The sequence below is a fragment of the Sinocyclocheilus anshuiensis genome, unplaced genomic scaffold, assembly GCF_001515605.1.
Source record: "Sinocyclocheilus anshuiensis isolate Anshui unplaced genomic scaffold, SAMN03320099.WGS_v1.1 scaffold566, whole genome shotgun sequence".
NCBI lineage: Eukaryota > Metazoa > Chordata > Actinopteri > Cypriniformes > Cyprinidae > Sinocyclocheilus > Sinocyclocheilus anshuiensis.
In genome coordinates this window covers 456,991-481,163 of record NW_015542410.1, presented here as the reverse complement: position 1 = coordinate 481,163, position 24,173 = coordinate 456,991, and the positions used below count along the sequence as shown (strand labels likewise).

Sequence of the window (24,173 nt, the reverse complement as noted above, 5' to 3'; positions counted from 1 at the left end):
CCTAAAGAAAAAAAAAACACATTCAAAGATTTTACTTTTTTGTACTTTACATTAAGCGTGAACAGAACTTGGGGTAGTTGGGGTAGAAACCGAAAAAAAAATTAACGTTTACAATGACCTCTAAAACCTCTGGTGATAACAAAACTTAAAAAGAAACCAGTTTGACACCAGCTTAGTAAGCAAAATCATGGGGTAGGTGCAAAGAAACCAGGATTTTAATAATAAAAATTAAATTAAAAAAATCTGCTTAAAAGTTCTGACATTCTACACCATTTTTTTAAAGTACATTTTGGGCATTCAGACAACTATAAAGGGACATTCTCCACCAATCTCATTGCACTTATCCAGTTTAGTGTTAATCTCGTTCACAACTCCTTATGTACTAGGTGATCTACAAGTGAAGCAGTTTCACTCATGTGGCAACACTTAATAAGATGACTGACACTTTACACAGCAAGCAAGAGTCAAAGGGTTTGGCGTTGAAGAACAGGACTAACGGAGGTAGCTTACAACAAAACACCCAACGCACATGTGGGACTTCACTAATGACAAGACTCCAAAGGGAGAAACTCCTCACACACAAGGCATTAAACTACATCTACAGTCTGTAAAGACTGGGCAAAGTAACCGGTAAGATCAGGAGTGTCAAACTCAGTTCCTGGAGGGCCGCAGCCCTGTAGAGTTTAGTTCCAACCCTGCTCCAACATACCATATAGTTTTCAAATAAGTCTAAGGGCCTGTTTACACCTGGTCACTTCATGCGTTTTTTTCTGATCGGATAGCTATCCTATCGTGAAAAGGCCAGGTGTAAATGCCCTCCGAAACGCATTCAAAACAGATATAAATCCGATCGCTCAAACCACTTCAGGAGGTGGTCTGGGCCGCATTCCAGACGAAACTGGACAAGTGTAAATGCATCTGGTTGTTGAAACCACATATGTAAATTTTACTCCTCCCAAAAATGTTAAAATAACAAACGTGTGAGAGCGTGTTATAGGCTATATGACATTATAGTCAGATATGACAGCGCTAATGCAACACGCATTGCCGCGGATCAGTAGCTGAACATCTCTTCAGCAAGCCGACGAGCAAACTGCCGCGAATGAAACTGAAAATAAGTCGCAACACATAATCATCTTCATTAAAAGTAGTGTGACTAACCTATTTTTCCAGTTCTGATGCCGCGCGCTCTCCTATTGCGGGCTTTGATCTTGCAGCGCTTATCTTTTGATTTCATTGACGTGAACTCCATTAAATTTAAATATAGCGCGGGAATTGAAGATCGGATTTATATCCGTTTTGCTACGATACATTTATGTGGCCAAGTGTAAATGGAAACGTTTGAACAAATCAGATAGGTATCCGATCAGCGAAAACGCATGAAATGACCAGGTGTAAACAGGCCCTAAAGGACCTGATTAGCTGGATCAGGTGTGTTTAATTAGGGTTGGAGCTAAACTCTGCAGGGCTGCGGCCCTCTGGGAATTGAGTTTGACACCCCTGAGTAAGATTGTTTCTTTTTACTTTCCTTCACTTGGTGTTTTTCTCCATCCAGTCAACCGAGTTTCTGTGGTGGGAGGCAGCACCAATTATGCCAAAGGGACGGTAAACTGTAGCAGAGCCTCTTTCTCAAACTCCTCCATCTCTTCTTCGAGGGAATCACTGTCATGCTGTTTGTCTTCTAAACCATCTGCCAGATCTTCCAGGATATCTGCAACATCCTCGGCAAACTCGCTGAAGAGCATTCTGTCGTGGGCAAAAACACCGCCGCTGAAGAACTGAGCAGTGAGGCGGCTGAGAGACCCCTTGCTTTCCTGTGGAACACCATCTAGTTTGCTTAGGTAGACCTCAAGAAGGTCCTGAAACTCTACAAGCTTTACTGGAACAAGTCCCTCTGCATCAGCGCAGTTGGATATGCCATGGCAGCCTTCGGCAGGACGGCGGTTCCTCCTTAGCTTCTCTTCTTGGTGTTTCCAGAAGTCTACCTGCTCATGGTGGTGATGATGATGATGGTGGTGGTGATGATGCTTGGAAGGTTTGGCCTCCCAAGGTCTTTCCTTTTGTCTCCTTTCTCTCTCTTGCCTTCTCTCATCCTTCTTGTGGTCCCACTCTTCTTTGTACTTCTTGAGATGGTCTTTCTGTTTGTCCTTACCATGCTTCCACTCCTTTCCCCTTTCCACCTCGTCCTTCTTCCAGCGACTGTCGTGTTCTTTCTTTCTGCCCCATTCCTTCTTTTCTCCTTTGTGCTCTTGGTGTTTCCTCTTCCACTCTTCCCGCTTGCCCAGCTGATCCACCTGTTTCTCGAGTCTCTTCTGTATTTCCATCAAGCTCTCCCTCAAACCCTGCTTGTTCCAGCCCTGTTTCTTCATTCCCTCCAGCCTCTTCCGGCTTTCCTCCAAAAGAGTTTTCTGACGCTTGAGTTCGTCTTTTTTATCCCAGTGTTTCTCAGTTCCTTCTGGACTAGACTCACCAGTGGAAGGCGGGCCAGAGTCGGGGAGCTGTTGTGGAAGATCTTGAACTGAAGGAGAAAAAGAAATAGTAGAATACACTGCACATATATTATTCCACATTTCAACTTTCAACTGATGTAGGGTTGTAAAAAAAAAAAAAAAAAAGGTTTAATTATAAAAATTCCATATCTTGTCTAAATAAAACTGTAAATCTACACTCTAAAAAATGCTGGGTAAAATAGGGACAAACCCAGCAATTGAGTTGTTTTGACCCAGCGGTTGGGTTACTACCCAGAAGGTTGGGTTAAACATTTAACCCAACCGCTGGCTCAAAACAGCCCAATTGCTGGGTTTGTCCCTATTTTACCCAGCACTGGGTTGTATTTAACCCAGCATTTTTTAGTGTAATATTTGACTTTTACTACAAGTGAATTCAGGCAGCACAATATTATAATGTGCAGTGAGAAAACAGGGGATATATGATAAAAGGCACTTATTTTGAAATTTGCTAAAAATCACATTCAGAATTTTTATTAAATGATTAGTGTTTTATAGATAAACTTCCAGTCAGGGTTATATGACAGAAAGGTAATCTAAATGTAAAAATAAAAGCCATTAGCAATCACAATTAAATATCCAAAATTGACAGATACCAATAAAATAAATAAAAAAAACTCTAATATCAGCTGATTACCAATTCATAGGTTAGTTAATTAGTAATGTTTATTGTGTGTATAAATATACACTACCTTTCAAAAAAAATTGTGATTGGCGAGATTGTTTTTTAAATGTTTTTGAAAAAAAATCTCTTCTGCTCACCAGGGCTGCATTTATTTTATCACAGTAAAAGCAGTAATATATTTTATAACATTATTACAAATCAAAATAACTGTTTTCTATGTAAAAAATGTATGAATGTATTTATTCCTGTGTTGTCAAAGCTGAATTTTCAGCATCATTACTCCAGTATTCAGCTTCACATGATCCTTCAGAAATCATTCTAATATGCTGATCTGGTGCTCAGGAAACATTTTTATTATTATCAGTGCTGAAATCAGCTTCACATTTTTGTGATATTTTTGTAAAACCATGATACATTTTTCAGGATTCTTTGATTAATATAAAGTTCAAAAGAAAAGCATTTATTTGAAATGTAAATAATTAGTAACATTATAGATGTCTTTAGTGTCTCTTTAGTGTCCTTGCTGAATAGAAGCATTCATTTACTTTTGAAATATATTTTACTGACCACAAACTTTTGAACGGTAGGGTAAAAGCTAACAAACTCATTCTCATCTTGTTCAGTCTTTTGGCTGTTAAATGTACACAGCCTATCCAAATACATCCAAATTTAGATGCTGAGTTTTAAAATTCAAATACTGTTCATGTGCCATTCCCACTCTCTCATCATACCGGTAAGCTTTGTGAGCTCAGCAACTCTTGCTCTCAGCGTCTGTAGTTCTTCTTTTAAACCAGGCAGATCAGACAGTTGTTCTTTCAATTTAGTGTTCTCATTTTCCAGAGCTTCCTTCTCAGTGCTATGCATATCCGCCGCCATTTTCAGAGCCCGGTCCAACTCTTCTTTCTGTGACTGATCAATGACAAAGACCATATCCTAAGAGTTCAACATCTGAAAATAATTTGCTGAAATGCGCTATAGACATTGCAACAAGGCCATTTAATGGGAAAGCTGCATTCACATAGAAAAAGAAGCAAGTTTTCACTATTAATGCAATGAGATTTCCTTATGTCATATGGTCAAAGTTAGAGAATAGAGGAACTGTGGACTAACCTCAATCTGAGCCTCGAATATATTTATTTGTTTATTCTCTTGAGCAAGTTTATCAAGAAGCTCCTAGAAACAGAGACACAAGTCAGAGGAGAAATCAACTTGTACATGTCAATAATGAAACAGAGCAAAGACAAAAAATAAAGCAATGCACAAACCTGGTCACTTAATTCTGTACCATCAAAATCATCTGCGGGAGAGAAAATAGATTTGTAATGTTCTCTGAGATTTCACAGACAAGATGAAGTGAATTACAAAACTGTTAGTGTCAAAAACTGTAAAAAGTAAAAAAGATAAAAAGTAAAAGTCTGTGTAGTTTATGCAACAGCAGTCACACAGTTCTGGAGTTAGGTTGTTTTTCACAGGCATGTTTTGTCTGGATATATGAACCAGGTCTTTCTGTACCACACTGAAAAGTTTGGGGTCAGTAAGAAATTAAGAAAGAAATTAATAAATGTATTGTGCAAGGATGCATTCATTAATTAAAAGTGATCATAAAGGGGTTTATAATGTTACAAAAGATTTCTACTTCAAATGCTGATCTTTTTACATTTCTATTCATCAAACAATTCAGATTTTTTAATCACAAAAATATAAAGCAGCACAACTGTTTAACAATGACAATAATAAGAAATGTTTCTTAAACACCAAATTAGCATATCAGATCATTTCTGAAGGATCATGTGACTCCGAAGACTGGAGTAATGACGCTGAAAATTCAGCTTTGCCATCACAGGAATACATGTTTAAATATTAAAATAGACTATTTTTAATTATAATAATATTTAAACTATTAAATAATAATAATATTTTACAATATTACTGTATTTTTCATCAAATAAGCACTTTAACATTAATAAACACTAAACATCTTTAAAAGAAAAATGAAAAAAATCTTAATGACACCAAACTTTATTTTATTTTTACACAAAAACCTAAATTAGTTACCTTTTGATTTAGTAACCCTGGCATTCTCTACAAAAACGTCAGCTGAATCTCAGCATTAAGCCATTTCAGGGTGAGGCAGCCACTACTGAAACTAAACAACTAAAAAAAGATGAAGTGTGTAATTTCTTGTCCCAAGTGACACCAAACTGCAGTCTGTTTGTTTGAGTGGCCTGAACAAAAGTGTAAGTTTGGGAAGCTCCCTGCATGTTTGAGCACTGGAAGAGTGTTTGACAAAATGTGGCCCAGAAATGATACACTTCAACTTTAAAAGGGAAATGTAGAAGCAACCAGCTGATAAGCCCCTTGGTAAAGCAGTGCATCCGCAGTGATGATTCAGGCTGATGATAGAGGCTGCCCTCAGGTAATTGTACTTTTTTTTTCCACTCATTTGTTAATGTTTGAATATATGATGTGAACAAACTCTACCATCGGCACTGGAGGGCAACTCCTATCTACAGCTCAAACACAAGCATATACTGCCACCTAGCTCAAACTATGAACCTACCATCAGACAGGTCAACCACAGAACCTGGAGACATAACAACATGAATGCAACCACTGAAAATGGGAAATTAATGGACTTTCTCATGTATAATGAGGCATGTACTCATAACCATCGGCTAAATATGAATTATGCACAACCGATGTTATGTGTGATGTCAAATGACATCTGTTTTATAGGACCAATTACAGAATGTGATTTAGATTTGTGACTTTTTAGATTCGTATCAATGTCACAAAACAACTCACCTGAGAAAAAGAATGATCCAACACAGAGCAGGACCAAAGCTCCCACGATCAGCTGATTCATAGAGAAACCTCGTTTCTCCTCTTTCCTCACTGGCAGGTTGAATTCCTCCTCTTCCTCTTCCTCTTCCTCCTCGTCTGAGCTTCGCTTCAGCAGTATGGTAGGTTGCACATGTCGGAGCCTCAGACCATCATCTTCTGCTGAGGTGCCCGCTGGAAGTTCAGCACCAAGAGATTCTGAACATTATAGAAAAAATAAGGAGAAAGGACATAAGCAGAAATATGGTAAAACTGGATAGAAATAAGTAATGGTGGAAGAAAAAAACTCTAGAACATGTTTAATATATTAAAACTCTGTAACATTTACTCAAATTCAGTAAAATTCATTACTGAAAAATAAAGCTAAATAATAATACATTATATATTACAAATACATTAAATATATTTAAATAAATATTTATATAATTTATTTTCAATACATGTATAGTTAGAATTGTTACATTTTTATATATATATATATATATACAGTATATAAATTTAATATAATATCATATTTATAATGATATATTATCTATATCTATGTCTATATATACACACACACACTAATTATAATAGAGACATGCTCACACAAAAACAAACAGTAAAACAAAACATTTTATACTAATACAAATTTTATACAATATATCATTATATGTGTATATTTATTTAGTAATACATTTATTATTTGTTAATAATATTTATTTAAAATACATACTCTGGGTTGTTTTACTTGCACACACAAACATACTGTGTGTGTGTGTGTATACATATAAAACAACAACGGCTAAATATAATGAAAATAAATTTATAAGCTGAAAAGATTTTCTTGAACATATAATACTTAATAAACCTTTTTTGAACATCAAACCTGGCTCTCTGATAACATCTGGGAATTTCTCTGGCAGCTCTATGTCTTCTTTCTCAAAAGTAGCCTCCTCCTCAGTTTCAACTGAACCAATGGTTTCAGGGTAAGGGCTGTCAGGGGCGGGGCTTTCTTTTGTGGAACCAAATCCTGTATCAGTCTCGGAGGGCGGGGCCAGAGGCGGGGTTTCAGGTGCAGGATGGACATCAGCATGAATATCAAGCACAGGGACTGCAGAAGAATCACTGATTTCAGGGATGGGGCTCACAGGGACATCTGGAGAAGAGCTCATTTCTCTGAATGGTTCGGGAGTGGAGGTGATTTTGGGTTCTGGTTCAGGGGCGGGGCTTTCTTGGACTGGAACATGCTGGCCAGGGAAGATATCAGCAACGTCCTCTTCGGTGGGTTCATCAAGGACCGACTGCTCTGAAAACTGAAAGGCTGATTCTGTAGCGATGCTGAAGGGAACAGCACCCAGAAGGTCACTGTCAGGGGGAGAACTGGCGATTGTGTCATGGATGACAGGAGCATGGATCTCAGGATCAAGCTCAACATCGGTATGACCAGACGCTGCCACTTCCTCAAAGAAATCTGGAGATGTTTCCTGGCAAATCTGGATATCGGACAACATACAGTTGTTAGTCTTTTAGGAAGGAGACAGTTTGGCATTAAGTATCAAGAAAAAGTCAATCTGAACTTCACATTCAGATGACAGGCACCACTTTTAGTAGGATTAGTAGATAAACAGAAAAAAAGAGGTTTAAAATCAGATTAAAATCTTTACATAGATATTGTAGTTAGAAATCTGATCCAGTTTTAAATTCTTTTTGTTTTTTTGACATGCATGAATGGACATCTGAACAAACGAAACAGACTTAATCGCTTTCAAAATGGCAAAATTTAGATTCAGGTTGAATTTAAAGACCAAGTCATACTTGTGCACAATGTGAACAAAGTATACAAAACAAATACTGTGATATAGAATGATAACTGAGCATCATGCGCTTTACATACCGGTGGTGATGCACTGACCTGGTGACCCTCCTCTGACAAAACAGTCTCCACCATTGGCGTTTCGGGGTCATGTGACCTCACCTCCAAAGAGCTTCCTGAAATAGACACAGTTTCACATTACAAAATCTACAAATTGGTGTTACAACTATAGAGATAATGTGGCTTCGTTCAACAGATCCTATAAGCAGCACATTAATATACACTACAGTTCAAAAGTTTTGGGTTCGTACAATTTTTTTAAGTTTTTATGTCTTTTATGCTCACCATGGCTGTATTTCTTTGACCAGTAAAACAGTAATATTGTGAAATATTAATACAACATAAAAATAACTATTTCCAATTTTAATATTTTTTATAATATTATTTTTTCTTGTGATGTCAAAGCTGAATTTTCAGCAGTCATTACTCCAGTCTTCAATGTCACATGATCCTTCAGAAATAATTATAATATGTTGATTTGGTGCTCAAGAGAGAATTCTTATTAATTGTGCTGCTTTTTATTTTTGTGAAAACCATGACACTTTTTTCAGAATTCTTTGATAAATAGAAAGTTCAAATGAACAATATTTATGTGAAATTGATTTTCAAATAAATATTTAATCTTTAAAGTCACTTTTGGTCAATTTAATGTGTCCTAGCTGGATAAAAATATTAATTTCTTTTAAAAAAATCTTAATGACCCCACATTTTTGAACAATAGTGCAAAGTCTGCAAACAAAAATTTATTTTACTTTTTCTCCCAATTCCCAAAATAATACTGATCCTTACTACTAATTAAAAAGTAGCATTAAGGAGCAATTAGGTTTATAACCTGCTATTTCCTCAGAAAGACTGGGTGCATCTCCAATACTCTCCGTCCCATCATCCACTGGTGCAGTAGGGTCCGCAGCAGCCTCCTAAAAATCAAAAGTGCACATCACTACATCTGATTCATTCATACAAATCAGACAATATCACTAACACAAGCATTTTGATAATATGTTTTGCAAACCTCCGGAGAGAGCAGAGTCCAGCTATTACTGGATGACCCAGTGCTGCCGGTGCTGTTATCAGACATGGCCCTCTTGTGGCTCTGCACAGCACCTACATAATGAAGATAACCACAAGCAGAAAGATTGATTTATTACCATTATCTACTGCTCTGCACAGGCCATCACATTCAGCAGAATGAGTGATAGCATACATTAATATTGTTGCAAGTATTGCACTGATTTCCTAATTCCACCTACACTCTGCAGACAGTAATGTACAACTGATTGTACTGATTTTGATTTTTGACCGCAATAACGCAGTCAACACATCCTATAACTATAATATATTTACACTTTGAAATTAACCAGAGATGATCAATTACCACAAATATGCCATTTTAGTGGATTGTCTTTTTGTTACATCTAATGACACTGCATTATCAATATTCCCTAAAACCGCCCGTCTTCAGAGACTCATAACTCAATTATTCATATTGATTAAAACATATATTCAATTAAAGAAATACATAAATAAGAATCTCTCAAAGAAACATTACTACTATATCCTGACAGGAATTGTCTAAGGTTTCAAAACTTTGTCTCTGTTGCAAGCAAAGTGTTGCAAGCAACATTTGAAACATTTAAAACACAAAATGACTACTAAAGGCTATTTTAATAAATGTGTGATGTGCAAAAATTCATTTAGTCAACGTTGTAAGATTTTCCATCTTACTGTGGTAACAATATATGTAGTTGAGCTATAGTCTCAGTTCATTCATTCATTCAAGCTAATGCTAGATTTGTCAGTATTTATATTACATATATGACACAATGTGTTTGTATCTGACATGATGACACAGTGACAGGCAAGGAAAAACACATTTTGTGTGAAAATGGAGGATGCCTAAACCCACGCATAGGTAAATGCATCTTAAAAGGAACAGGTTCACAAAACAACAATGCATATAAATGCATAAACATCATTAGTACAGGTTTTTCGTTGCATTCCTCGAGAATCAGTGAACCTAAGCACACGTTTTATATAATCCACACTGGCGCACTGTTTACCTTTATTGATTCAATTAGATATAACCGATGTAATCAACAAGATAACGATTACAGCTATTACATAACAACAGGCAATACAATTCAAGCCACGAACAATACACAAGAGACTGCTGCAGTCTATAAAGCCACACTCAAATGTGACCAAAAATGTTCGGACGGCCTCGCTGCCTTCCTGGCCTATTGTTTATCGCGTTTAAATGGACATATTGAATTCGGTAAAGCGCTGTCATAATGGCATGCACAGCGTAGGCTGCGTGTTTACATTGTGTACTGTGGCCAATTCAGCGTTCAGCAACACCACACGCCATGCAGAATGAACACAGCCCTCTTCCGCATGAAATAATCCTTACCTACTCGTTCCAGATTATATACACGGATGCTGTTACATAAAACGTTTACCGTGCTTAAAACGGCCTCAGACGAGTTGCGCACGCGTTATTCTGTCTGCAATCGTTTAATTTCACCACGAGCGATCCGTCTCGCGAACTTCGCAACTTCGGGAATTCCGAGTTTGCGTTTCTCTCCAATGGGACTCCGATACCGTTCCGCTTAAACACTAAACAGCCAATGGGAATAAAGCGTCGTGTCGCGCATACAGACAGCTCATTTCAGCTGTGACTGACAAAGGCAGGTGAAAGTGACAATCTGAACGTGAAGTGCTGTTTTATCGTTGACTTGAGGGGAAGTAAAGACTCCCCACAACATGCATTAACTCCCTATATATAGGGACAAGACATGTTCTCCTCCAGCAGTCTAATGACACGTCTACACAACAAGAGCTAAATCTGTTGGGACTTCCCGAATGCCTGACTGTTACAGCTGGACTGGCCTAAATAAACATCGCTCTTGTGTTGCAACATGTTCTTTTGTAATTAACACATAGCTAAAGCAAATAGATATGTATAAAACATTGCTGTATTATATAAAAGGAAGCAACAAAAAACATAGGCTACTTTAACCCAGTGGTTCCCAACCTTTTTTCCAAGGGACCCTGGAAAAAAAAAATATTTAACGACCACCCACCACCCAAAATCAGTTGTAAAGTTTTTAATAGGCTAAATGAAACAACGGCAGAAACATTAAAATAATTACATTAACAACGATGGCTGATTTTTAAATGGAAAAATAATGTTGGTTGGGTTACTATAACATGTTATCAGTAACATGTATTATGTTAAAATAAAAAAAAAATAAAAAAAAAGAGTTTTATGAAATGATAAACCTTACATTTCAGATTTTAAACCATTTTTAAGAAAAAAAGGATACAAGTCAAATTGATGAATGATTGTATCTGCTCTGGTAATAATTCTAGATACCTTATTATCCGAATTGTTTTGATTTTTAGAATGCACTATAGCTTGTTTTCAATTAACCGGTTAAAATTTACAACAGTACCTAAAATCCGGCTTGACTTTTGCATTGGTTTAAGCAAAAACTGCACTACAGACTGGCTGAATGAAAATGTGAATCCACTGTCTGACTGCAGGTGGCGCTTATGGAACAGCAGAAATAGAGCTGTGTATATGTATGATTCATATGTAAGGGATAGTGTATAATCGGCAAGTCATTACCACAAAAAACTGACAGGTAATCAGGGGTAAAGTTTAGGTTTGGATTCAATTGAACCTGCATGTTATCTTAAAGCTTCACTAAGAAAAACATTCCATTGCAATGTACAAAACACTGCAACAATATTACAACAACTGTGTATTACCAAAGTCCTTTTTTGGTATTACTGAAGTCCTCTGGGTAATTTCATTACAATCATAAGTGAATGAGATGAAATATGTTTTTGAATATAGCTTTGAATTCAGAATCAACTGAATCAATTTGTATTTTTTTAACCTTTTCCTTCTCTTTTTTATTTATTTATTCATTTATTTCATTTATTTATTTTGATGTTTTTTATTTTACCAGTGTTCGGCAATGCAAAGCCTTTTTCCAAACCAATAACGCCACTTGAATCTTGAACAAATTGCTTCGCAAAATTCACTCAATGTTTCCAAGCGTACAAAATAACACATAGCGGCACCAGCTGTTCAAAAAGTTGCAAATGCATCGAAGCCAAAAATTTCACAAAAGTTTTAGTATTAAAGGCACAATATGTAATTTTCGCTGCTGGAGGGCGCGAAATATATAACACTGTTCTAGTGGTTTTTGGATATTTTAATAAAAAAATCTTACATATTGTGCCTTTAAATGTAATTTACAAATAATGTAATGCCATTAAATATGAAGGGTCTGTAAAATCGGTGTTCTTTTATTATGGATTATAATAAATAAATAACCGGAATTATAAAACTGAACCGAGATCAGTTAAATATTTGACACTGTTCATGGGTTCACCAGATCAACGCCATCAGCAGCGAACAGGGGGGATTTTAGAATGTTTCGAAAAGTGTTTCGAAACAAGAGCATGATGTGACTTGGCAAGTCATAAATGTTTCAAAGCTTCATATGTAGCAGAAGCGCCTACGAGAGACAGAAAAAAAAGTGTTGCCATCAACGATGGCAAATATTTGTAAATAGTTATTGTAAAATGATACATAAAGTTATAGTTATAATCAAAGGGTGCATCATTTGTTTTCAGAACAAATACCACTGGTTGATATTTGTCCTAACTAATTAAACTATGAATTAATAAACTAATAAATAAACGAAGGCCTAATAAACTAGCCTAATACGAATTTTAGGTGTAGCTTAAGTGTCTGAATAATTTTTAGGGTCACTACTGTCAAAAACATTAATATTGTATTATTTGTTCTATATATTGTATTATGTCTGGATCTTCTATTCATAACAGCAACATTCAGCTAGGTCTCCTCAGTAGTGCTCCTTTTTAGCATATGGTGACCATAAGACTTCCAGAATGTTCTACTGCCATTACAGAGGGAACTTTTTCAATGCAGGCAACTGGATCATTGAGGAACCACAGAACGATGAGTAATCACTGCAGCTCATTTCAAGTGCTTTGTGCCGTTTCTTTGTGCATACTTTCAGTGAACTTTCCAGAGCCCTTGCCAGTTTTATATTTCAATCTTACTTCTTTGACAGCAAAGAGCAGCTTGTTATAAACCATGCAGAAGGAGATGGTAGACATATGATCACCCTTGAGACTTTAGCTCAACACAAATTTTCATCAGTAGTGCTCCAAGGGAATGAAAGAAAAAATGGCAACACACTCACAGGCTTAAACAGAGAAACATGAAAGATTAGAAGGAAGCAACTGACTCATTTTTAATGGATCACATAAACATGTGGCCAGTGCAAATTTACATCAAGTACAAAGAGTGCTATTGTCACAGAGGATTCATATTATACATGTATAAACATGTATAATATATACATCAAATTAAAAAGAGAGAGAACCTGCTGATTCAATCGATGCCAGAGCTGTCATTTAACACCCGTAACAATCAAAAACAAATTATTAATTCATAGGTCACTCCTCCAACTCCAATGCTATTCCAAAATACTTGACAAAACAATAACAACATATTATTATCATGGCACGTTTTGTTACTGTAACCAGACTCAACAGCTGAATATCAGATATGTTGTAGGCTATTGCTGTTGTTGCATATAGGCTACAAGACACTAGGCAAAAACACACATTTGTGCACACATGAAAAAATGTTAAGATTTTAATCTGTTTTACTTTCATAACGTCTTTCTTCAGACTAGTAGAAAAAAAATGTAAGTGTTTATTTTATTGCACATCTAGCCTATTGCATCCATTTGCATCTTTACATTTCAGTTACAATACATATCTTTAAAGGCAGTTTTCTCAAAATGGTGAACATTTATTTATTTATTATTTTATTTTATTAGATTTTTTTGCCTCTTGTTTGGAAGTAGCTATTTTTTTTATTTATATTTATGGAGCATTAAAATGCATATCCAAATCTCATCTAGTTCAGCAAAATGAAACAATTCGCTTCATCCAATGCTTATGCTATTCTGAACTCTAGAAAAAGTGCAGGTCTTTATTTCTATAAAACAATGAGGCCTTTATGAGACATCAAAAATGCAGATTTTTTTTTTATTACGGAAGATTAAAAAAAAGTGCATTTTTAATTTGATAGTGCAGAATTTGCATATTCAAACATCCTTTTACAAAACGTGTATAGGCCTACAAAAAATTGTCTTTATGTGCTGTGATTAATCAACTGGGGAAGTGGTGTTATCAATTAGTTAATATTTGTATCTATTCATCTGTGGTCTCTTGCCCTAAGAAGTAGACCATCTTGTCATGTTTAGTAGTAGCTGTTCTCAATGGCTCTAGTTTTCTATTTTAGTATCTTTGTTCGTGTGAGATTTGTAAAGTGGGCTTTATTTAGGCTACACAAATATGCATAAACATGTACAGCAAATATTTGAAAACGGCAATGTTTAGATTGATTTGGTTACAGAGAGATTTGTGCATTTGGGAAGGTTTGGCCGGACGTGCCACGTCACACAGCGTGAATCCATCTATTGGTCAAACACAAGCATATGCTGCTCCTTTTTCCTCCCTATGGCAGTTTTACGCCCCAAACAGTAAATAACATTTTTGCCCAATCAGCTTAACAAAGCTCATACCTTCGAGAAACACTTTTATGTTTGTCATATGCATCTTTAATCGGCTTTGCAATCGTTTCTGGCAGTCGTTCCCTTTGTGTTGGTTTCTTTTGCATCACCTCTTTCCACGGCTCAGGGTTCCCACGTCTCGGTGTCTGCCTCCCCGGGGCCGCCGCCACCACCGCCGCCCCTCCAGCTCCACAGCCTCGGGTCCGGTATCATGGGCAGCGGGTTCGGTTCGGTAGACATGTCGGCGGGTCTGGGTCTGTCCAATCCTAGCAACCCGGCGGTTCTGAGAGAGGCAGTGGACGCGGTGGTCCGGAGCTTTGCCAAACACACGCAAGGATACGGCAGGGGTATGTGGGGTGAACATGGACATGTTTTGCACATGAGAGCATAAGGGGCAATGATAAAAAAAATAATATATATTTTTGAAAACAATTAAAATGTAAATGTTAAAAGTGATTAGAAATGTATTCAACGTGTATTCAAATTGTTTTTTATATTCAATTTTATACATTTTAGGGTTTTTTTTATTTAATCACTATCAAAATGGCAGTATTTAAAAAGTAGTTTAAGCATCATATAACAAGTAAAATAAAATATCACATGCACATTAAACACATGAGAGTACAAATCTTTATTTTCACAAATTAGTTTTTGAATAATGAATATCATTAAGTTTTCTTGAGGTTACTTAATTTGAACTGAATTAAACTTACCCTTTCTTAAAAAATTACAAATACGGTAATCTATCTATCTATCTATCTATCTATGTTTTTCAAAGATTTATCATATACATATATGATAAATATATATATACATACACATTGACTTTAAGCCCTCCAAAATATGATTTTTAATTCAGAAATTAAAAACTTGATAATCATAGGAGAGATTCTCATCCTCTGTATGAATGGCATTTTTTATGTATTTTTGAATTATTTAATAGACTAGATCTTGACAAGAAATGTGCCACTTAATTGACCCACATGCAAGATATTTCAAGCAAACACATTCAGAAATGAGTATTGAAACTTCTCACGAATTTGCGTAAAAAAGGGAATTTAATTCATAAAACATAACCTCTGGCGGTGTCTCAGCAGTAACTGAGTTTTGAATCTCATTTCATTCCAAAATGATTAGAAAAAAAACATTTTGTATAAAGCCTATATTTAGAACCATTAAGATTTTTTATTATTTAAATTAAGATGAGAGTCATCAAGAACAACAAACAGGAAAGGCACTGCCTTTTGTTATGAAAATGTCACAGAGCAAAAAAAAAAAAGTGTAATTTTCTTGGAATATATTGTTTTCTTTTGATTTTCAATATATTACCCAGACATGTTCTTCATGAGATGCACTCATGCAGATCCCTAACTAGACAGCATTTTGCAGCACCGTAGGTGTGTATAAACATTCGATTTGAGCACTCCGATTGAGCCCCGACATGCTGACCTAATTACATTAAATGGATTATTGTCGGATAGACTGTTGCCAGTGTTCTTTAGAGGCAGGCTAAGTGTTTTAATCTAGCTCCTAGACACCTCAGACCGTCTGAATGCAACCTCCAAGAAGCTTAGCTTTCATTTGCAGAAGAAAGACCTTTATATATTTGTGCTTGAGTGTTACGTGCGGCTGTGATGATTTTCACATTACTCCTGTCCAAATACACCACCCTTATTTCCTGTTAAAAACTAGTATCTAAGCAATTCCACAACAACAAGCTTCCTTTAAATCAGCCATTCAGTGAGCATGTGCTTTTTCATTTACTGACACAGTCATAGTGAAAGATGAATTTATGAACTTGTTTTGTGAAAGTATTGCTCATCAAATTGTTCCAAACATGTATGAGCTGCTTTCTTCTGTTGAACACACAAGAAGATATTTTGAACCGAACAGTTGCCAGTAGCCATTGTCAGGTTTGGAACAACTTGAGCGTGAGTAAATGATGACAGAATTTTCACTTTTGGGTGAACTCTTTTTAGGCATATTAAACACACCAGACAGACAATTAAACAAAGTTAAAAACTTGATTTTCACCACCGAGGGTCTTTAAGTTTCTTCAACTTGAATAGAATTAGCAAAACTGAAGAATTAGTGCATGATATCAGGTGTTTGATGATATGTGAAATGTGACTGCTGGTGTTTCAAGCCACATTTGAACTCATGAGTCTTAAAATAAACTAGAATGGTGTTGTATACTCTGATCTGATGGTCTTATTCCCACAGTGAATGTCGTGGAGGCCTTGCAGGAGTTCTGGCAGATGAAGCAGTCACGAGGTGCTGACCTGAGGAATGGGGCTCTTGTCGTCTATGAGATGGTCCCATCCAATAACCCCCCTTACATCTGCTACGTCAGTCTCCCTGGGGGAAGTTGCTTCGGGAGTTTTCAGGCAAGCAATATTCTCTTTACATTTTCCAATGCATTTGTCTTGGAACTTCAGATCTTCAGAAATAAATAATTGTGTTTTGGTTGCCATCTGTGTCTGCATATTTTCTGCCTAATGTTTTCTCTTGAGGATCTCTTGGAAATTAATTCTGTGAGCATCTTCAGGATTCGATTACAGTGTGGTTAAATAGCATCTTTGATCTTCTCAGTTCTGCCCGACCAAAGCTGAAGCAAGACGGAGCGCGGCCAAAATAGCCCTAATGAATTCTGTTTTCAATGAGCATCCATCTCGACGCATCACAGATGAGTTCATAGAGAAGAGTGTGTGTGAGGCTCTAGCCTCCTTTAATGTGAGTTCTCACAGTTATCTCAGTTTTTGAGTGGATTTTTGTTCCAGTTAAGAGATCACCCAAAAATTTAAGTTCTTGCTTCATTTACTCTTTTATTTCTTCTGGGGAAGACCATGCAGTTACAATGAATGTGCACTGAAGCTTTTAAAGGGATAGTTTACCCAAAAATGAAAATTCTGTCATTAATTATTCATCCTCATGTCATTCCAAACCCGTAAGACCTTCGTTCGAACACAAATTAAGATATTTTTGATGCATTCCGAGAGCTCTCTGACCTCCCATAGACAGCAATGTAATTACCACGATCAAGGCTCAGAAACGTAGCAAGGAGATCGCTAAAACAATCCATGTGACATCAGTGGTTCAATCGTAATTTTACGAAGCTACGAGAATACTTTTTGTGTGCAGAGAAAACAAAAATAACAACTATATTCAACAATTCGTCTCCTCCGCGTCACCCTATGTTCTATGTCAGCAGCACCGTACGCGGATACTCTGTTTACATTGTTTATGCTTTGATCTGAACGTAAACAACGTATCTGCGTACATACGTTGCATACCATGTTTATGTATGTGAAACTCTCCAAACGGGCGCTATAGGTTGAAAAATTGTTGAATAAAGTCATTATTTCTGTTTTCTTTGCACACAAAAATTATTCTCGTAGCTTTATAACATTACAGTTGAACCACTGATGTCACATGCATTATTTTACCGATCTCCTTGCTACGTTTCTGAGCCTTGATCGTTTAAGGATCCTTGCTGTCTATGGGAGGTCAGAGAGCTCTCGGAATGCATCAAAATATCTTAATTTGTGTTCTGAAGATGAACGAAGGTCTTACAGGTTTGGAACGACATGAGGGTGAGTAATTAATGACAGAATTTTCATTTTTTTGGTGAACTATCCCTTTAAGCTTTGTAAAAATATAAATGCCTTTACTGTCACTTTTGATCAATTCAATGCAATCCTTGCTGAATGAAAGAACTAATTTCTCTCAAATCAAACCCAGAACCTTTGAACAACAGTGTATTGTTGACATTGTTGACCTTTACTCATTTGTACTTACTGTAGGGAAACAGAGAAGAAGCTGATAACCCTAGTACAGGCATCGGTGCTTTTCGGTTCATGTTAGAGTCTAATAAGGGGAAGTCTATGCTAGAGTTCCAGGTAAGTGAGATCATTATTGGACTATATGAAAAGTTGTGAGTAACTGTACATGTGGATTTTAATTTTTAACCTTTTTCTTAGGAACTGATGACAGTTTTCCAGCTTCTCCATTGGAATGGTAGTCTGAAAGCCATGAGAGAAAGGCAATGCTCTCGTCAGGTAAAGACAAATATACTATTTTCAGTAATACATGAGGAGTGATATGTGCCTTCATCTTTTGAAATAAAACAGTTTACTCCACTTTGTAAAAACATGCTGTAACTTTCAGATCTCAAAACTTCCTCCTCACTCCAAAAATACCATTCATTAAAACTATTCTGACATGATCGACCACGTTTACATGGCAACAACAACTATTCTGAGTTCAGAAACTTGGCTGACTAGTCACAGTGAAATAAAAAGAAAGAAGTAGCATAGAAACTATTATTTCAAATAATAGGAAAGTAATGAAAAGTAAAATGTGGGAAAGTTTACCAAACTTTATACTGTCCCTAACAGATTTAGGATCAGAGAGATGCTGCAAAATGCAATAAATAAATAAATAGTTACTTGAAAAAAAAAAGTTTAATAAAATATAAAATAAATAAATAAAATATACAAAAATAAAAAAAGCTAGTTTCCAAGGTGACTGATAATTTGTATTTAGTTTAATTTGATATACTATAATAACTGAAACTAAAATAAAAATGAATTTAAAAAATATAGACATTAAACATTTTTTATAAAAATGACAAAAACACAAACAAGTGCTAAAACTTTAACTAAAATGAAAATGGAAAAAGTAAAACTAAAATGAATTGAAAATATTATAAAAATAACTATAATAGTATCTCAATAATAGTAAAATAACGCTGGCAAAAATGTTCATGAAAACTCAAATATAATTGCATTTTGGCACAAATATATATATATATATTATTTTTTTTTCTTTTTTTATTTGTTATTATTCCCTTGTTAGTTTCTTGTAAATATTTATTTGACCCATTAATATGTTTCACTGACCTGTCTATGGTGTGTATAACAATCAGCCTTTTTTGTAAACAGGAAGTGCTTGCTCATTACTCCCACCGAGCGCTAGACGATGACATGCGTACACAAATGGCCGCCGACTGGGTCAGTCGAGAACACGTTTTATCCGGTACCATCAATCGAGAGATGGCCGCCACCGTGCGCGAGCTGGAAGAGGCCCGTCTGGCAGGACGGGAGCTGCGCTTTTATAAAGAAAAGAAAGACATTCTGCTAATGGCAGTGGGGCAGCTAGGTGGGTCAAACACTACAACTCTGCCCTGCACATGCTGAAGAGTATGAAGACGTGTCAGACGTGGCGTATGATTGTACCAGATAGCACTCCAAAACTCAAAACGGTCTTTTTTAACTTGTGTGTTTGTGTGTGAGGAGGAGTCAAAGAATCAGCATTTTGAATAATTCCACAGACAAAAACGAAGATGAATTATACGTTTCTGTCTTTTTGATTTGAACATGTAAGGCATTTTAAACTTGAACAGAATTAAGCGCTATATTGCTATTATTACTATACTAGTATTATCCTCCAGTGTTATCGGTTGACTGTACTGGCACATGGACCTAATATGCAGAGGTGTAAAGATTTTGAGGCCTTGTTTCTTGACAGATACTCATTCAAAAATGTAGTGAAGTAAAGAGTAAAAGTTGCTAGTATCTTTGATACTCAGTACAACTACAAAGTACCCGAAAAGATACTCAAGTACAGTAACTAATTACATTTACTCCAATACTTTACACCTCTGCTAATATGTCGGGAAAATCCGTTTTGAGGCCTTCTTTGCAGAATCCTATTACATGTGGGCGCTGCTTTTTTTTAAAGCTAATTCGCCAAATCACTGCCTATTCGCTTTTCTTAGGAGATACAGTTGTGTGGTCAAGTCACCTTTATAGCTACAGATTGATCACAGTGATACAGTTGTTTTCAATAGTCTGCATTTACATTCACATAATAGCCTTGCTCATTTATTTGCTACACGTGCTTTTGGGGAATATACAAACCTTTGCTTTGTAATGTTAATCTTAAGTATGTTTATGTAAACACACATTTATACAGTACTTTTAAGTTAACTAAACTTTTCCACAAGAGCCAATTGCCTTAGCATAAATGTTTGCTAAGGAAGCAACCTCACAATGTTTTCATAATACAAAGGTCAGATTTTCTTACACTGTCACTGGTGAGAAATCCTGGCACAGGATTCCTCCAGCCGCCTTCTTACATAGAAAAACTGAATCTGTGCACTCATTACATTGCCTTCTGTTACTTTTGTGATTGTAGAGCAATCATGCTCAAGGCAACACTTTATTTCTACCTCCTTTCTGAAAGCTTTTGTGAACATTTATTAGCATATACGCATACAAGTGCAGATTGGATTAGTGTTGAAGGAATAGTTCACCCAAAAATGAAAATTTGCTGATAATGTACTAACCCTCAAGCTATTCAAGATGTAGATGAGTTTGTTTCTATATCAGAACAGATTTGGAGAAATTTAGCATCACCAATGGAGCCTCTGCAGTGAATGGGTGCCGTCACAAAGAGTCCAAAGAGCTGATAAAAGCATCACAATAATCCACAAATAATCTATAATGTCCATCATATTGATGTCTCTTCAGTGAAAAAGTCATCCCGTCTGAATCAGGAGAGAAATATGCACAAATCAAGCACAGTTTACAAGCCATAACATTTTAAAACAGTTCTAAATAAGTATGCCAGTGGTTTTTCATATGAGAGGACAACAGGAGATGAAATTGTTTTGTTCTGGAGGAAGTGTTATTATGGATTATGGACCCGTATTTTGGTCCGAAGCAACATTTTATAGTTAAAACACCTTAATGATGGATTTGTTCCTTGCAAACATGCAGTTTTTCACTTCACAAGACAGTAATTGATGGACCGGAGTCGTGTGGATTACTTGTGGATTATTGTGATGTTTTTATCAGCTGTTCTGAATCTCATTCTGACGGCACCCATTCACTGCAGAGGATCCATTGGTGAGCAAGTGACGTAATGCTACATTTCTCCAAATCTGTTCTGATGAAGAAATAAGCTCTTCTACTTCTTGGATGATTGGAGAGTGATTAAATTCTAAGCAAATTTGCATTTTTGAGAGAACTATTACTTCAAGATGAGCAATGCTTTGCAATAGGTTGCTTGATTCAGTGCAACAGGAAATAAAACCATATATTGCGTCTTATAGATACTTGTTGGTTTCCCAACTCAAAATGGTCCTTATAGCCTGTACTATGCTTATAAATTAGTTGAAATCATAAATATACAATCAAATATTTTAAAATGTAATCACATTCTTATTCCATCATCATAAATAACTGTATTATAACTGATCATAATGTGTTACTGGGTGAAGTGATGTTGTAAACTTAATTGTTAATGTTTTATCCCAGCCATTTGTTTCAGTATTAGGGGCTACAATATGATGTCACCAGTCAGTTACCTTTCAGATCATTTTAGATCAGAAGAAACGTCAAAGTGTCACCGCTTTCTCCTTGAACTGATTTTTAAAAGACTAGCTGCTAAATCTTGATACTAACATCACAATGATGCTTAATGTAGGATGTGCATGGCGAGAAACATCAATGATTGTCATTAGCCAAACAGATCTGAAAATGTACTTTTAAGGGCTAATTGTAATTATTTGTTTTCCATTGTAGTAGTTTTAACTGCAGAACTGTCTTAATTATTAATTTAAAGCCCTGGAAGCTTATAGGCTGGTATTATAAAAATGGTAATATAGACAGACAGACTGTATTACAGTTCTTTACATGACATAAGAAGAAAGTATAGTTCAATAAACTATGCACCCACAGAGTTTATTGTCGAAATGCAGCTGAATCACTGAAACCTAAAGCCCCCTTTCTTTAAACTTTCATAATGTGCAAGATCACTACAAATTATTTATTAATTTGAGACCATGTATTTTGTGAAATGACAATTAACATTTTGGGAAAGACGCCCATTACTAACAGTACAATTTGCAGTTATATTAATATTTCTTTTTCAGTGTAATTACCACGATTCTGAAAAGAATTTCTGAGTGTTCTCTCAATGTAATTTGTTTGTATTTGTTTGTACTTTGTCATATGATTCCATCATATGCCACTAAAGTGTATTGAAATGTAAACTGCATATACATTGCATATAATTTTATACAATTTGTTGGGTCTTTTCCCTGCTGTTTTTTACTCTCTTGTTTACCAAAATTATTTTTCAAATAGTACTTAAGGTAGTGAAATTGAATCAGTGCATGTGAATACATTTTATACATTCTCGATTTGTTTTGTAGTCTGCCATTTTACATGTTTTATAAGATTTTGATGCGTAGTAAAGCCAGTGTTTTGTTGATTTATATTCTTTACAAATCAATAAAGCAATTTAAAACTTACCCATTTCACAGGCTGTGGTCCATGGAGGTAAATCTTTTTTTTTTTTATAAAAACACAACCACGTCAAACATGTTTCACGGTAAATACATGTAGCCGCTATAGAAGAGACTTTTATTGAGCCAGTTCTTTTATTTTGAAACCGAGTAACTTATAAATATTTGTATATATTTTTTTTTTGTCTGTTTTTTTATAATATAATGCAACAATTTGGAAGACAAGCGTGTTGTACTATATTGGTGTATTAAAGCAAATTCGACTCGTTAAACAAATTGACGTTCTGATATTTTTGTCAGGCAAAATAAACAACCACCCTTCTAGGGGTCCTGTAACATCCCATCGCATTTCATGTGCTTGGGGAATGCAATGACAAACCCACAGAAGAAGAAAGCAATGACAGTTTGTGAGACATAAGTGCTGAAATATATGTGAATTTTGACAGAGTATTTATGCTATGTTACGGTTGGTGGCTATGATTAATATTTCCAAATAAATAAATTCATTAATCTTCTATCGTTAGGTCTGTAGTAATCATGTGGGCGGTCGCATCATCAAGGTTTGTCCTTCAAAACTGCTGGAATCTTACAAATCTAAAATCTTCCTGGAGTCGAATACAGAATCTGTCACAAACAGCATGCAAGGTAAGCGGCAGGAAAACAACTGATCTAAATTAAAAACGCAATGGCAATCATAGTGCTGTTTTGCAATTAAGAATACATGATTTCTTCTGACTATTATTATTGTGACGTCGTCTTGCCAAGTTGCAAATAAGAATTTTTTTATGATCTCTTTAAATGATTGATGACTTAAAACAGATACACACATATACTGTATGTATGTATTTGTGTGTGTGTGTGTGTGTGTGTGTGTGTGTGTATAAACCTGCCTGGCACTATGTGAAAAAGTAATTGCCCCCTAAATCTAATAACTGGTTGTGCCACCCTTTGCCGCAACAACTGCAATCAAGCGTTTGTGATAACTCGCAATGAGTCTCACATCGCTGTGAAGGAATTTTGGCCCACTCTTCTTTGCAAAGTTGTTTTAATTCAGCCACATTGGAGGGTTTTCGAGCAGTTTAAGGTCATGCCACAACATCTTAATCAGATTTAAGCCTGGACTTGGACTTGGCCACTCCAAAACCTTAATTCAGTTTTTCTTGAGCCATTCAGAGGTGGACTTGCTGGTGTGTTTGGGATCATTGTCCTGCTACATAACCCAAGTGCGCTTGAGCTTGAGGTCACAAACTGATGGCCGGACATTCTCCTTCAGAATTTTTTGGTAAACAGCAGAATTCATGGTTCCATTTATCACAGCAAGTCTTCCAGGTCCTGAAGCAGCAAAACAGCCCCAGACCATCACACTACCACCACCATATTTTACTGTTGGTATGATGTTCTT

General features: G+C 36.0%; 2 protein-coding genes across 5 annotated transcripts; one reads left to right on the top strand and one right to left on the bottom strand.

Moving 5' to 3' along the window:
- Positions 1 to 1,441: 1,441 nt before the first annotated feature.
- LOC107693313 (pre-B-cell leukemia transcription factor-interacting protein 1-like) lies at positions 1,442 to 10,677 on the bottom strand. 4 transcript variants are annotated; one of them, XM_016492644.1, is made up of 11 exons: positions 10,239 to 10,677; positions 8,841 to 8,932; positions 8,661 to 8,745; positions 7,850 to 7,944; positions 6,842 to 7,448; positions 5,938 to 6,171; positions 5,693 to 5,716; positions 4,398 to 4,429; positions 4,243 to 4,305; positions 3,864 to 4,041; positions 1,442 to 2,518 (listed from the first exon to the last, which is right to left on the bottom strand). In XM_016492644.1, the coding sequence occupies exons 2-11, from the start codon at positions 8,904 to 8,906 to the stop codon at positions 1,590 to 1,592; spliced, it is 2,313 nt and encodes a 770-aa protein (XP_016348130.1). In that variant the 5' UTR covers positions 8,907 to 8,932; positions 10,239 to 10,677; the 3' UTR covers positions 1,442 to 1,589. The 4 variants fall into 4 exon arrangements, with proteins under 4 accessions (XP_016348130.1, XP_016348129.1, XP_016348131.1 ...); XM_016492643.1 differs by having other exon boundaries at positions 10,288 to 10,677; XM_016492645.1 differs by having other exon boundaries at positions 7,868 to 7,944; positions 10,288 to 10,677.
- Positions 10,678 to 12,757: 2,080 nt separating this feature from the next.
- On the top strand, positions 12,758 to 19,942 carry LOC107693252 (LIX1-like protein). Its single transcript, XM_016492562.1, has 8 exons — positions 12,758 to 12,831; positions 12,943 to 12,980; positions 14,535 to 14,804; positions 16,681 to 16,844; positions 17,050 to 17,190; positions 18,261 to 18,356; positions 18,438 to 18,515; positions 19,401 to 19,942. Exons 1-8 carry the CDS (start codon positions 12,758 to 12,760, stop codon positions 19,653 to 19,655), a joined length of 1,116 nt encoding a protein of 371 aa, XP_016348048.1. The 3' UTR covers positions 19,656 to 19,942.
- The last annotated feature ends 4,231 nt before the right edge of the window (positions 19,943 to 24,173 follow it).